At 45.6% G+C, this 15268-nt stretch overlaps 1 protein-coding gene and 1 long non-coding RNA gene across 3 annotated transcripts; one reads left to right on the forward strand and one right to left on the reverse strand.

Annotated features, from left to right (window-relative positions):
• Positions 1-7514: 7514 nt before the first annotated feature.
• On the reverse strand, positions 7515-9932 carry MID1IP1 (MID1 interacting protein 1). 2 transcript variants are annotated; one of them, XM_083439146.1, is made up of 2 exons: positions 9797-9932; positions 7515-9286 (listed from the first exon to the last, which is right to left on the reverse strand). In XM_083439146.1, the coding sequence occupies exon 2, from the start codon at positions 8973-8975 to the stop codon at positions 8466-8468; it is 510 nt and encodes a 169-aa protein (XP_083295272.1). In that variant the 5' UTR covers positions 8976-9286; positions 9797-9932; the 3' UTR covers positions 7515-8465. The 2 variants fall into 2 exon arrangements, with proteins under 2 accessions (XP_083295272.1, XP_083295273.1); XM_083439147.1 differs by lacking the exon at positions 9797-9932 and adding an exon at positions 9447-9499.
• Positions 9933-9939: 7 nt separating this feature from the next.
• LOC310676936 lies at positions 9940-14236 on the forward strand. The gene is made up of 2 exons (XR_014510808.1): positions 9940-10043; positions 13304-14236. It is a non-coding gene; the product is annotated as an uncharacterized lncRNA (long non-coding RNA).
• The last annotated feature ends 1032 nt before the right edge of the window (positions 14237-15268 follow it).

Here is a 15268-nt window from a genome sequence, read left to right on the forward strand (position 1 = left end):
CTGGATGGGGTTGGACTCCCCTGGAAGGAACAGGTCCACAGCTTGCTGGTGCTGCTGGATTCAGCACTGTCACTGGAGGCTCAGGTGGCCTTCAGGGCTAGGAGTACACAGTGGTACCTCGGTTTAAGAACTTAATTTGTTCCGGAGGTCCGTTCTTAACCTGAAACTGTTCTTAACCTGAAGAACCACTTTAGCTAATGGGGCCTCCCGCTGCTGCCGCCGCACGATTTCTGTTCTCATCCTGAAGCAAAGTTCTTAACCCGAGGTACTATTTCTGGGTTAGCGGAGTCTGTAACCTGAAGCGTCTGTAACCCGAGGTACCACTGTACCTGTTTCCAGCTGTGGCTGGTTCACCAGCTCACCACTGCTTTTGGACAGAAATGACTTGGCCACTGTACTCAATGCTTTGCTAACTTCCAGAATGGATTGTTGCAATGTGCTCTACATGGGGCTGTCCTTGAAGACAACTCAGAAACTTCAACTGGTCCAAAATGCAGCAGCCAGATTAAATCTCACATTAAAATCCCTGCTTAAGGTGCTCTTGTTACTGTTCAAAGACCTAAACAACTCAGGTCCCAAATGCGTGAGAGACTGCTTTCTTCCGTACAGATCCCCTCAGATGGTAAGATCAGCAGATGGGGCCCTATTGATTGTTCCACTGCCCTCCGAAACTCAGGGGGGTGGGAGTGGCAAAAGGACATTTTCTGGGGCAGCTCCTAAGTTGTAGAACTCTCTGCCCACCCTCTACTGAAGTACATCTGGCATCTTCATTGTACAGCTTTTGGTGAATGCTGAAAACATACCATTTTACCCTGGCTTTTGACTCTGCTAAAACTCCCATTCAGCCACAAGGCATAACCCTACATCAGAATTGTTGTGAAGATGCCGCCCAGAGCTCTTTCAAGGAAAAATGTGTTAATGTAATAAATAAACACATATCTATATACCTATTCTGTCATTTCAGCTCTCTGAATTATCAGTGCATGCTGGAAATTCTTCTGCTCTTCCTGCGGCTCATTCTTCACTCAAAGCTATAATCCTCTCCTTGTGATATGATAATCTTTTCAACGACACTATTATATTGCCACAACTAAGGATGAGGATTTGAAGGACAAGCAAACCTGTTGCTCAAGGTTGCTTTCATATCTTGCTAACACTTCAAAAGCCACTAGAACTGTGGTTCCCAAAATGTTTCTCCCATGGACCACTTGAAAATTGCTGCTGGTCTTGGCAGACCACTTAATGATTCTTTTACAGCAATTGTTATGTTTTGTGGTAGATACTGTATGTTTTTAATGGTGTTTTATTGCCTGCTTTATGTTATTGTATTCCATAGAATTGTAATGATAATACAATAAAATACATACAAGGAATTAAAAAATCAATTAAAAGTAAATATGAATATTGAAATCAGACAGACCACCTGAATGGACCACAGCTTGAGGACCTTTGCACTGGAATGCACTTTTGCCAGAAGGTTCATAATTATCTTCTACACATTGACAAATTGTGATTATTATGCATCTACATCATAAATAGGGTAATAGTGAACTCAGCTGCCTGAAGGTCTGCAGCAACAGGCTTGAGGGAACCCAAGGGTTTACAGAATTACAAAAACCCTAAGAAAAAATACAAACAGGAGGAATGCAAAAAAAAGGCACCTTCACTGTTCTATTTTCAGTGCTTGCTTGAATTTTTTGTTTAATCAAGCCTATTAAGCCACGTAGCTGTTGTTTTAATCTCTTTTACTGTTAGTTTTAATTATTTTAAAATGTTTTAAACATTTTTTTATTGATGATTTGAGTAGTTCTTGTAAACCGCTGTAACAATGAAGGCTCGCAAATGCAAATATCTTTAAGTGGGAACTAGACTTTAAGAGTACACATCACCAGATCCTCAAATCACTGAGCAATGCCATTACATTTGAACTGACTTCCAAATTTAAAAAAATTACCCTGCCTAATCAAATGCTTAATTTATTGCAGCTGCATTGACCTTCTCAGTTGCAATTGTATAATGAGACCCAAATGCAACTAGAGCCAGATAAATATTTTGCAACCTATTTGTTTTCACTTGACTTGCAGTGTATTTCTCATTTGCCACATTGTCTCTGAATGCCTTAAAGCAGAGCTTTCCAAACTTTTCAAGTTGTTGACACACTTTTTGGACATAGGAATTCAGTTTTGTATCATTTTGTGACACAGTAATTCAGTTTTACTAGCAAACTAGTGGTTAAACTAACCCTTTCCAGTCCCAGGAGCAGCACGGGGAGTGTTTGTGCAACACACCTACACACTGCAGTTGACACACTAATGTGTTGCAACACACAGTTTGGAAAGCTCTGCCTTAAAGAAACTTGAGCCTCCAGCAATTTCTCTGGGCAAGGCCTAACCATGTATAATCAGTTTGCATTCCCCTACTACAAGAGCAGCTAGCCACCAATTTGAACACGCACCAAAACCCCTTTTAATGTCCTCAACACAGGTGTGTACATAACATGGGGAACCTCATGAGTATCATTCAATTGGTCTTGTGTTCTCCCATGTAATGAGCAAATCAAATCAGGAGGGTCACGTGAGCAGCTACAAGTAGCTGGTGACAGTGTCCTTTGTGGTCATTGTCAGTTTCAGAAAGCGTAAGCCAGGCATCCCCCAACTCGTCCCTCCAGCTGTTTCGGGACTACAATTCCCATCATCCCTGACCACTGGTCCTGTTAGCTAGGGATGATGGGAGTTGTAGTCCCAAAACAGCTAGAGGGACGAGCTTGGGGATGCCTGGCGTAAGCCATCTACAGTACACAATGCCATTTTCCTCACAAATCAAGCATTTTGAAGAACACACAACTCAGTATGGGAAAATGCATCTGGAAGAGCAGGCTTTATAAAAGGATACTATGCTGGTGAATCATTAATCTGAAATAGTAACCTGATGCCTCGGCTCAGTTATCCATTGACTCTGGATGCTGGAAGTCTAACTGACTGGGGAAGGAGGGAACTTAGGAAGAAGCATAATATGAAGATGTAACAAGATAGCTTGCACCTATGATACCTCTCTACAATACCAGAAACTTCTGGCTGAGCTTCATAGGGTGTCAAAGATGTGACTGACATCATCCAGATTGCTAGACTGCCTAACCTTGCCTATCCAGCTCCTATTAACACAGCCCATATTTATGGTGTGGAAAATAAGGATAGAATTTTTTTTCTCCCTCTTTCATAATACTAGAACCTGAGGCCATCTAGCTGAGTGTTGTAAGATTCAAGGCATGCAAAATATATTACTCCTTCATGCAGCTCTTGGATAAACAATGGAGCTCACTCCCAAAGGAGCCACTGGTCACAAACATGGATGGCTCTAAAAGAGGATCAGACACACCCACACCATATATTTAAAGCACTTGGCTTCCCCCAAAGACACTTGGGAAATATAGTTCACTCCTACACAAAACTACAACTCCCAGCCCCCTTAGCAAGCTACGGTTCCTAGGATTCTTTCAGGGAAGCGATGTGCTTTAAGTGCATGATGCGGATGTGACATTTCATAGACGATAAGGCTATCAATGTCTACCCAACATAAGGGCTTGTATGCTGTCACAGGCAGTATGTCTCTGAATACCACTTGGTGGGAATCACAAATGGCCACTGCTATCACACTTGAGTCTTGCGGTCTTGCTTGTGTACTTCCCATAAACATCTGGCTGGCCACTCTGATGTATTGGACTAGATGGGCCTTTTGTTTGATCCAGCAGAGCTCTTACATTTTTTTATACTCCATTTCAAATAGCCAAGTTTACAGATTGGCTAACCCTACTTGGGAAGTGTGTACAGTTCATTTTCCAGTCACATACTGGGGAAGATCAAGATGTGGAATGTCTGTCTGTCTGCCTTTGTATTTCCCTTCACGCATGCTAGACATTTGTGGCCTGGAAGACCAACATTGTCCTGCATCAATTGGCTCTTTAAAAAACCACACATTTTAACATCCCTTTTGATGTCTTGTCAGCATTCATTGTTCCAACTTGGCTGAGATGTGGATGCCTTTTGCCAATAGTTACTGACTTCCTCTATAAAATGGAAGTGTGAAAAGTCTCTCAGAAAGTTCCATTCACTCTTTCACTAGTCAGATCTGCTTCCTGATGCCTGGATGAAGCATGTGGTTTGTCTGAAGCTGCCCAGTTTCACTGAGTCTTTGCAACAGGTTGAAACAAAAGGAACAGTATGGGTCTGTTGGACCCTGCCTGTTATTTCATCTTCTCCAGGCAACGTAGCAAAGCATTTGGCAAAATACTGCAGTTACATCTTTTCTTTAAATGCTATACCTAATTGCATCTTCTCTATAGCAAACCTCTCATTTAATCTGAAGCTAATTCTAAATGGGTTATTTGTTTACACCCAAATTCTTATGAATCGAATTTACCAAGAGCATTTGCTTAGGAACTTTCTTTAAAAAGGGCTGCCAACATGCCAGGTATTTTTCCCTAACAGAACCAGCCTATGTCTATTCAGAAGTACGGTACTTGCTGTTGACTTCAATTCGACTTTTTACCAAGTAATGGATTAGGATTGCAACTATACAATGTAGTAACATGTTCTGTCAGTGCAATGATTTCTGCTTGCGCAGTGGAGATTTCCCTCTCTCCTCCACCTATGCATCCCCTAAATCTGTTATTGGGTTTTCTACAGAGCAGATTCACACATGTGAATGGGGGAGGGAAGTTCCATTGAACAAGCAGAAATCCTTGCACTGACGGAATGTGTTAGTTGGAAACTGCCCTAAGTGTATTAAATTCTGGCTTTTGAAGCATAAGACTACAGTGGCAGCAAATGTTGATCATTATTGGCAGTAGTCTAAACCACTGGCCAAGATAAGGTAGGTTTTTACTCTCAAGTAAAGACAACAGGAAATTAAAAAGCAAGTAACTAGGTTGACAAAATCATCAGAAGCCCGAGGAAAATTTTTATTTGATTTGCACAGGATGTAGCAAGCAGCAAGCTGAGTAGTCAGCAGGGAGGGGGCCTGTTACAACTAAAGGCAGCTTAGAAATATGTAAATATGGAAACTCCTGATAAAGTAAAGTATCTCTGTTTCATCTCTAGCCAGTGTTGGAATGTTTCATGAGATCTAACTTCAGTGAGAAACATGTACTATGGCATTAGTGATGCAATTACTAGTTGAACCCATTAATAACAATGTTAGAATGGTATGCAGAAAAGTATCTTAATGAACTAAAAGCACTTTCTTTTACTTCTTAAAAATGATTCAGGTAGAAAAGAATGCAATGGCATCATGGCTGACATTCTGCAAACTACACACCTCGCATATCTAGCTTAGGGAGAGGGACAACAGCTTGGTGGTAAAAATGGTCTACCTACAGGAGGTATCCCAGAAAATGGGAAAGTCCTCTGCTTTTGACCCAGGAGAGCATTGCCTGTCAGAGTAGACGTGCTGATCAAAATGGAGAAATAGTCTAGCCTGGCAAGAAGCAGCTCCCCATGTTCCTATGATATTTTCCTCGCAATGCATTCCCATCCATGTCTACTCCCAGGTCTCATTAAGGTCAGAGGACTTACTGTTGGAAAACTGTAGAGAGTTGAAGACTAAGTTAAGAATTCCCAGGAACTGAACTAACTCCAGATTTGGGGGTGCTCTGAACAAAGTGCCCTATGAGGGTCAACGTTCATGTCAGTGCTTCCCAACCAGGCCAGTGCTACTTGAGACCAGTGGCAGATGACTATGACCTACCATTTCTAATTTCCCACAATGTCCTGGAACTTCTAAAGTTAACTGTGTCAGGGCATTGTGGGAAATTTTAAATAGCCTTCTGACCAGCATAGAGTACCCAGAACAGGTGACAGTTGGCCCTGCTCAAATCCCTAACTGTCCAAGGTTGCTGAGGGTAGTGTTAAAAAAAAAAGAAAAAAGTCTGCATTGTTGCTGACAGGATTATTAAAGTACATGTTGACTTTAAAAAAGCAAAGTTGAAGACACGTTAAAATAAAAGTGAATTCCATAAAAATTGTTAAAATCTTGGTTTGACTATAATATTAATTAAAAATAGAGTTTTAAAATATGAATTTTAAAAATAGAGTAAGGCCATCCATTCCACCTCTGGTGGCTGCCATCACATCTAAAAGGTTTAATAGTGACATTTTTTCCAGTTATAAAGTCATTTTTTACAAAGAAAAAATTCTGCACTTGTCTACTCAAAATTAAGCACCATTGATTGTATTGGGATAAATTCTGGACGAGGAAACATAGGATTGTAACCTTAAAATAAGATTTCAGTTTAAGCCATTTTATTATAAAAGAGACACAATATTTTAAAAACCATTTTAAGAGCAATTATACCATTTTTACTCAGTGCTTAGCTTCAGCAGGATTATGTACCTTTTCTATTTTTCCACTTCCCTCAATGATATAGCCCAGAACAGCCAGAAATGCTTTTGCATTAGCATATTATTGTCAAAAAGTTGAAACAAAGCCCAAAGGAATTTTCAGATCTGAATCTTGAAAATGCATCCGCATCTTTAAAGGGTTTACATCATTATATGGCATTTTTTTGTTTTAAAAGCTTTAAATGGTATTGCTGAAATGACCAAACAACTACTCTGTTGTTAAAAGTAGGTTTAAGAGAAGTCTAGATTAGGCTGGGTGCATATGAATATAACCACAATGCACTGTATGTATATGTTCTGAAAAAAATAAGAAAACATTGGTTCAGACTCCAAGATAGCATACCTGGATTTAAACTAGAAAATACCACACAGAATGAAGCTGTTGATTCCAAGAACAGTCTAGAAGCATCCATGTCACAACATAAATAACTTGCAGAGTTAAATCTGATTAGTAGTTACCAAGTCTTAAGGTACTTAAATAACTAGGTTTAAAAGATTGACCTGCATCCATATAAATATCTTGCACTCACAGTACGTGTTGACTTGTAAAGGCAACTTGAAGAAGAGCTAAGAGAACATGGTTTCCACTTGTTGAGGTTCTTTTAAATTAACTATATGTTGCTTTGAAAGGCAGCTCCCTGAGATGGATAGTTAACTTGAACTGTAGTGCAATCTACCTCTCACTGAAGTCCATGAGAAAACTGTCTCTGGTTTTAAAAGGGCTCAGTTCAATATACAGTGGGCACAGTGCCCATGCATAGCAGGGCATAATAGAGCTCTGAGTTCATACCCTCTTGAGTGAGGGGATGGCCTGGAAGCAAAGCAGGTCTGGATGTGGTTACTGAATGGATGGCAGAGCTCCTAAGAACCCCTTGTATGACATTTGTGTTCCAGGATATAAATGTACAAAATAAGTATGGGCCTGTCCCTGTGCACCACAGGGGGAGAGTGGGGAATACAGGCCTGTCATCCCTGTAGTGAACTAGATCAAGCCTACCCCCCCACCCCTCCAAAAAAGATAATGTCAAGAATCGCTTCAAATACAGTTTGTGTGTTGCAAAATAGATGTTAGCATTAAATTCTAGAAGAGGCACAACATAAAAACCAGTGAAGTCCAACTTAGTCAATATATTTGCTTATTTATTTTAGAATATACTCTACATCTGAATAAAAAAAGTTTTAAATAAATCTTCAATGCATGTACAACAATGAGACCCTTTTATCTTTCCATTGAAATAGGGGTGCACATTAGTTAACTGGTTCCATCCTCTGCAACTGTGTATAAATAGTTCTTAAGTAGCACAATTGCAGCCTCATATAGACCAGTTCAATGTAATGTGGAAAGGTAAGTAACTTTACTTAAAGGAGAACAATAACTGTTCACCTCGCTTGTAAAAAAAAAAAAAAAAGTTTAATTAATAGTAATGAATGTACATCCTTGTGCGTTGGTAAAAAATAAGACGCCTGCAGATCTAGGAGCATGCAAAGAGAATTCTTAAGACTTTATATACATATATATTAACGTTACAAAAGTAGTGCAAAACATGAAAGAAGTGATGCAATCGCCACTACTATTGCCGCCACCACACATGTGCGTGCACACACAGTTTTCCAGTGATTACAAACACACTCTTTCAGTAACTGGCCTGGGCCACTGTACATCATTCCGAGTCCTCAGAATCTGGAAATATTATACTCGACTACCTGGTTATGCCTGCTACACCAGGCAGAGATTCATCACCCCGCCTCCATGGATGTTCAGCGTTGCCAACAGTAAAACCCCACTAGGATATGCCTAGCAAGAAAGCCAGTCCCTTCCGCCCTCACATTCTTCTCTCCTAGACACATACAATTTTACATCTGCTGTTATGCTGGCCACTGGCCCCGGAAAATGCTCCTTCTCTGCTCCAATTACAAAGCCGCATAAGAGCATTTGCTTCTCTCGCACTCAGCACACACAAACACACACACTTTCTTCCCTAGCCCTTTACAAACTCAAACGTCCTCTGACTTTCTCACCCCGGCAGGCAGGCAGGCAGGCAGGCTGGCCGCGTCCTCCCCCTCCCGGGCTCAGTGTCCCCAGTTATTGCCTCCGATCTCCTGCTTGTAGCGGTTGGTGAGCACGTTGGCCTTGCGCGTCAGTTTGGAAAGCACCGTGTGCAGTCCGCTCAAGTGGTAGTGAAACTGCTTCTCCAGGTCCTCCTCCACCTCCTCGTCCTCGGGGAGCCCTCGGCTAATGTCCACGGCGCCGGGGCCCCCGTTCAGCTTGTCCTTCTTCCGGCTGGCGGCCTCCTCGCTCGCCTGCTGCAGCACGCCCCACTCGATGTCGTTGCGGATGGACTTGAGCAGCACGTAGTGGCTGTACATGTCTCTGCAGGAGCAGTAGGCGCCGCCGTTGGGGGCCAGCGAGGCCTCCCGCTCCCCGCCGCCCGCGTCCAGCTCCTCCAGCAAGAGGGGCACGTCCCGCAGCAGGCTGGGCACCATCACCGTCTGGTCCATGTTGTTGACGGCCCCGATGAAGCGGTTCATGGCGTTGAAGAGCGAGTGCTTTTGGCTGTACGACTCGCAGATCTGCATCATCCTGGCGGCTGGCGGAGGCGCGGCAGGGCAAGGTGTCGCAGGAGGAAAAGGGCGCCGAGCAAGACTTCGGGGAGCAGGAGCAGCTGCTCGGATGGGATCAAGGCGAGGCCCGAGTTTAAAAAGGCGCCAAACTGATGAAAAGTTGCTGCTTTCCTTTCCCGCCTTTGGTTTCCTTTCTCAGGGAAAAAAAGCGGCTCTTTCTCCCCCTGGCGCAAGGTATCTCTTTGCCAAGGACGAAGCCTTCTTTCCGCCCAGCTTCCCAGTAAGTAGTTGCCGGCTGGAAGCAAGAAAGCCTCTGCTGCAAGGAGTGGCTGCGAAAGAGAACAAAAGATGGCGATTAGGACCAGCCCCGTGCCTTGCCCCAAACCCTCAGCAGCAGCAAGCCTCCCCCCGCTTCCCGCCCCGCTCCAAGCCTTTCTTTATGCCTCAGCCTCTTCTGACCCCAAGCTTGCTTTGTGTTCCGCCCCCCACCTTCTTAACGTTTAGAGCTGCGTTCAAACCCACATCTTATTCCATCCAGGAGAGAAAATGGGATGTGGGCGAGGAAACCACTTGGAATAAGCATCTGCTTGCCCCCACCCGCCCGCCAGATCCCATCAACGCAAGTACTTCCGCGGCTCTGGATCTCCGTTCTGAAAACCTCTGAGCAAATGGAAAGTGCTTCTGAGCAGAAGCAAAGCGCCTGAAAAACTGCCGTCTGCCCTCGGTAGAGTTGGCAATAGGCTCCCATCCGGAGAAGCTGGAAACTCGGCATCCTCTTGCCTCGTTTGTTTCCGTTGCAGACCCCTTTCCCGCCAGACCCACCCCAGCCGCTTGCATACCGACACAGGCGAGCCTGCAAGAGGAAGCCGACCGCGGCTCACTCCGGGTTTCCTCCCGCCTAAAGGGAACTGCCTTCCAGTCCCCCCCGGCACTCAGTGAAAAGAAAAAAGACTGAGCTGGATTGAGGAAGCTCGGCTCGTCAGCCGTGGCCGAGCCCCCTTCCCCGCCCCGTCGACCTGACCCAGCCCCAGAAACAAGGCACCCAGGGGCGCACAGCTGTTCGCAAATGAACAAAGCCGAGCCGAGGTGCGTAGAGCAGCGCGCCGCCGCCGCCTCCCCACTCACTCACCGGGCTCGGAGCTGCGGCTCACACTGGCTGCGTCTGGCCGGCTCTGCGTGCGTCCCGGTGTCTCGCTTCTAGCTCTGCTCCCATGCTCTGAGCCAGTCGTATTTATAGCGTGTATGTTAAAACAAGGTGTTTCCAAGGGCCACCCCCTTGCAGTGAAGCGGGGCGGAGGAGGCGTCTCAGTCCGAGTGACCACATGTAACACCGGGGACGAGGCGGCGGCGGCTCCGCCTCTCTCCCGGCGGCACCCAGGAGGGAGGGAGGGAGGGCGCTGCGCGTACCCGGCGACTGCTAGTGGCAGCCGGGGGAAGGGAAATGGTCGAGCACAGCCCCACACACCACGAGGAGACCAAAGGAAAAGAAGGCAGCTCCGAGAGGCCTAGCTCTTACTTGGGGGGAAGGGGGCTCCTCCGCCAGTAGTGGAGAAGCGGTGCTAGGCGTCGGCGCCGATTTGGGGCGAGATCATGCTCGAAGTCAGCCACAGAGTGATCTCACCCGAAATCAATGACATGATGCGGGGTGCACACACTATTTGAATGGCAATACCTATCAACTGGCGGGGCAGCCCCCTCAAATATTTTATTGGGGGGCCAAAGGGACCTAACACCCTAGGAATTGGCTCCTATGATGCCTCAGATCACACTGTGCAAGTTGCAACAGTAGAGTGGGAGTGCAGGTGGGGGCAGGAGTGACAGGGTAGTACAGTGGTACCTCTGGTTACGTGCTTAATTTGTTCTGGAGGTCCGTTCTTAACCTGAAACTGTTCTTAACCTGAAGCACCACTTTAACTAATGGGGCCTCCCGCTGCCGCCTCCACACGATTTCTGTTCTCATCCTGAAGCAAAGTTCTTAACCTGAGGTACTATTTCAGGGTTAGCGGAGTCTGTAACCTGAAGCGTATGTAACCCTGGGTACCACTGTACTTCTTTTGCCTCAAGTGGTGAAATAGGAAGTGCCCCACCACATATCCACCCCTGGCACAGAAGCACGCCACCAACTCTATGGGGGGGCATATGTGAGGACAGGGCTGAGTGCCCCCCAATCTTGAGGGGCCAGGCCGTGGCAGCAGCAAGTCTCATTTGGCTTCCCTGTGGTGGCAGAGGGCCCCGCCAGGCCTCCATGCAGCGGCAGAGGGGAGAAGTTGGCAAAACAAAGCAGGGGTGGTTTTTACGGGTTTGACCCTGTCCTCTTAGGCCTCTGCTTCCTCTTAAGGCAGTATCCTGGCTGGTGCTGGCATGAAAGTAAAAGGTAGCTGGTGGATAAGGAAAGTCATATCAGTGCCAGATTAAACCCTGTGGAGGCCCCTAGGCAGGATAAAATTGAACTAAGAAAGTTTGATTGTAATGTTATTTTAAGATCATATCAATATTATTTTGTTCCGTTGTCAAGGGGCGTGGGGCCCATAGGCCAGTGCCTACTTTGCCCGTTTGGTAATCCAGCACTGATTCATATACACACTCTCAACCCGGTCAGCTGTAGCCTCAGGTGGTGAATGCCCCCAAGATGCACCCCCACAGATGCCCTGCCTACTTCTTGCAAGATGTCTGCCAGGAGTGGATATGTGGCAGGGCGTACTGTGTGGGTGGCAGTGGCAGCAGCAGGTATGGCGGCACTGGTGGTGGTGGCAGCAACAGCAGTAGCAGGGTGGCACTTCCTTTTTCACTGCTTGAGGCACCATGCCTAGCACTCCTGCACCGGCTACTCTGCTGCTGTGACCAGCTGTGTCCCCCAGTGATGGAGAAGTGGTGCCAGAAATCAGCACCAGTTTTTCGGGAGATCACCCTGATTTCTGGCATTTTCTCGCCTGAAATTGGCACTGATGCTGGCAGCATAGCTGGGTCTGCCCTGGTGGAGCATGCCATTAAGCCCAGCAGAGTGACGATGACTTTGGAGTAGTGAGAGGCCATTACTGCACCAGACTGAGCCCCAAACACCTCTCCTTTCAGAAGTAAAGATGTCCTTTAATCCCAGACAAAAGGCCAGTTTGTTGTTCCTCCACAATTTCCTATCACAGAAAAGGAGTCTCCAGAAACAGAATTGTTTATTTTTCTTTCCTGGGATCAATCCAGATAAGAGGCAGGGAAATGCTGAGCAGTCAGTGGGCGGTTTTGTTTGTTTGGTTTGTTTCATTCTTAATGGAAATGTGGAGACAGCTCTGAGGAGCCACTTAACCCTTTCTAGGCCGGAACAATGGGGGGGCAGCTGACTGGGGACCTCGCTAGGGACCAACTGCTTTTTTTGTTTGAGTTTCTAACTTTAGTCTAGCAAGACACTCTCCCCCCACCCCGGCCTCAGGAAAGCTCTGACCCTTTCCCACTGAGCCATTTGCTGGATCAAAATAATCCCCAGCTGCTTCCATCTCCCAGAGGAAAGATTTGGGGTGAAAGAGTGCAAAATGCACCAACATTGACTTTTCATCCTCACCTTACCCCAGACAAGAAAATATGAAAGAAGTCTCTGGTTGCTTCCAGGCAGGGCTTTGTTTATTTCATCTCTTATCTGTTCTTCACAGTAAGGTCACAGGGTAGCTTACAATAGAAAAAAAACAAGTCAAGTGCAAATTCCACTATATTCTTATAGTCCAGGGATGGGGAATGGGAGCTCCCACCCTTGTTTTTGGAGTTAGCATAACTAATAGCCTGGGGTGATGGGAGTTGTAGTCCAGCAGCATCTGAAGGGCCACAACTTCCCCATCCTGGTTTTGTTCCTTGCAGGTCCAGCAGCTTTAAATTCCCCCATCAACCCTGATATAGACCTATGCAGATTGTAGGGAGCAGAGAATTTTTATTAAACACAGACTACTCAAGTTTTCCATGGCAAGAAATATCGGCTGCAGTCAGTTAGCGGACAGTAGGGGTCTGGAGAGAGATGTACATTTTCTCATACATCCATATTTACTTGGAAGCAAGCCCCACTTAGTTCAGTGGGACTTAATACTCTTTGGGAAACGTGCATGAGGGCAAAGTTACTTCTCGAGCCCAGATGGAAGAAACGATACAATACAAACACCCCGGTGTTGTTGTTGTTGTTTGGGGTCGTCATCCTTCTCCCTATAAAAGGAAGGTTGTTTGTAACGTCCCCACCCCAATCTGGGGGGAAATGGCGAGCAAATTTCGTCCGATCCCTTTCTTACCCACGGGTGGGGGTTGAAATTGTGCTTTTAGTTTCTATTTGTATCTTTTAGGCCGCCTAACTTGGCTTCTTATTTCACATTTGGCAGGGCTGCCAAGTACATCTGCCTCGACTTTCTACGACGGGAAGATCCCGGCAAGCCTGAATCATGTACAACTGGGCGTGCACTCGGTGGTTTTCCATGCCTCGGCTGCGTGAACACCACCCTCGGCCAAACTGGACACGCCGGTCCCGCGTGCTCCCCAAAGCTGCACACACGCGGCGCGCCGTCTGGAAGCCCCGTCGGAAGGACAAAAAAGGAGACGGGAGCAGTACGAAGCTGACACGGATCGGCGCGCGACGCCGCGAGGGGTAAAGGAGGACACTCGAGCACGAGCGCGCGCGCGCCCTAGAGCCTCGCGCGCGGCCTCCCGGAGCCGACTCCCGCTCAAGTCCGAGAGCTAGCGGCCTGCCGGAATCACCCCACAGCCTCACCTCCAGCCTCAGCCAATCGGCTCTCGTCCTGCCTGTCATACTCCGTCCTCATATGCTAATAAGCAAGGCTCGGCGAGGCCCAATCAGAAACAACGCTCGCATTCTCTTTCTGCTCCAGCGCCCGTGGCAACAAAGGAGTGGCAGCTGAAAGAGCAGCATGAGGGTCTCGTGGCGGGGAGGGGAAGGGAATGGTAGCTGAGTGTGTTGCCCTGGCAACCTATAAACCACAATAAGCCAAGGCACCGGGACATAATGGGCCCTTATTTCCCGCACACTCTTACCGCGCTTCCTCTGTAAGAAAGGAACGGGAATAAACCTCTTATATTACTTACAGCCTCCTAGACTCATTTCATCATTATACACCCTCACATAAATCAATACCCACAAAAATATAGCTGGCATAAATGCTGGCTTACGTTATCTAAAGCAGAGTCAGTGCATCTGCAAATGTAAACGATTATGGTGGGAACAGTTGCTGTAGGCGTAAATTATCCGATGGGAAGTTCTCCTGCGCACGCCCCATTGAAATAAATGGGAACCGCTGGCATATGTTCGTGTATTGTGTATTCCGTTTGTTATAAGTCCCTTCCAGGGCTGATTTTATTAGTTCGTTCATAGGCATTTATAACTTGGCCTTCACCATGGAATCCCAAGGTGGGGTACACACAGCCCAATACAATTACACCATGTAATGCATATTAAATGGTATTATTACCATTAGTAGCGCTGTTATTTCATTATAAGAGGGCTTGAGTAAAGAAACTTCCCAGTGTTTTATTTGTGCCCATTTTCTTCCAGGAGGGGGGTATTGTAGATTTTGTGTAATAAGTCTAATAGAAAAAATAATAAACTGGAAAAAGCGGGGAAAGAATTCAATGGTAAATCACAAGAGAATTCAGTTGGAATTGTGCAATGACACACAGTTGAGAGTAAACAATACATCTTTAGCAGCAAATTGCCAGAAGTTGTAAGAAATCTTTCAACACATGAAAAATGTTAGGTCATACTATTGACACAGAAGAGGGAACATCATATTCTGGCTGTGTTTTTTTCTATGTAATGACTGTTTAATAATTACTGTACTAGTATAAATATTTTTTTATTTTCTCCCCCTAGCTGCCTACTAGACACCCACCCACACATACCCATGCAGTTTTCTTAACCATATATATATATATATATATATATATATATATATATATATATAGTTTGCAACAAATGTAGCAAAATAGGTACAGATGTAATATATAGCTTCATTATATGTATTTGATGGTTTATGAAAATCAGCATAGAGGCTTAGAGAGGGAAACAGTCAGGACTTTATTTTGTCTAATTCCTTATATCCTGTTATTCCCCCCCCCCCCCAAGCAGCACATAGCTTAAATCTGTACATCATCAAAAGGGACTTGAATTTGGTTAGTTTCCTAATTCTGAAAAAGAAGAAAAGTTGCAAACATATGTTTCTGATATGAAAATCAGCACGTACAAAGATTTTGTGGAGGCTCTGATGCCCGCTTGCTGCCCTCCTATAGTTGTGCAAAGAGTAATCTGTGTCCCAATGTCAACATTCTTTACCACT

The sequence above is a fragment of the Podarcis tiliguerta genome (genome assembly GCF_965153285.1).
Source record: "Podarcis tiliguerta genome assembly, chromosome: 4".
Lineage (NCBI taxonomy): Eukaryota > Metazoa > Chordata > Lepidosauria > Squamata > Lacertidae > Podarcis > Podarcis tiliguerta.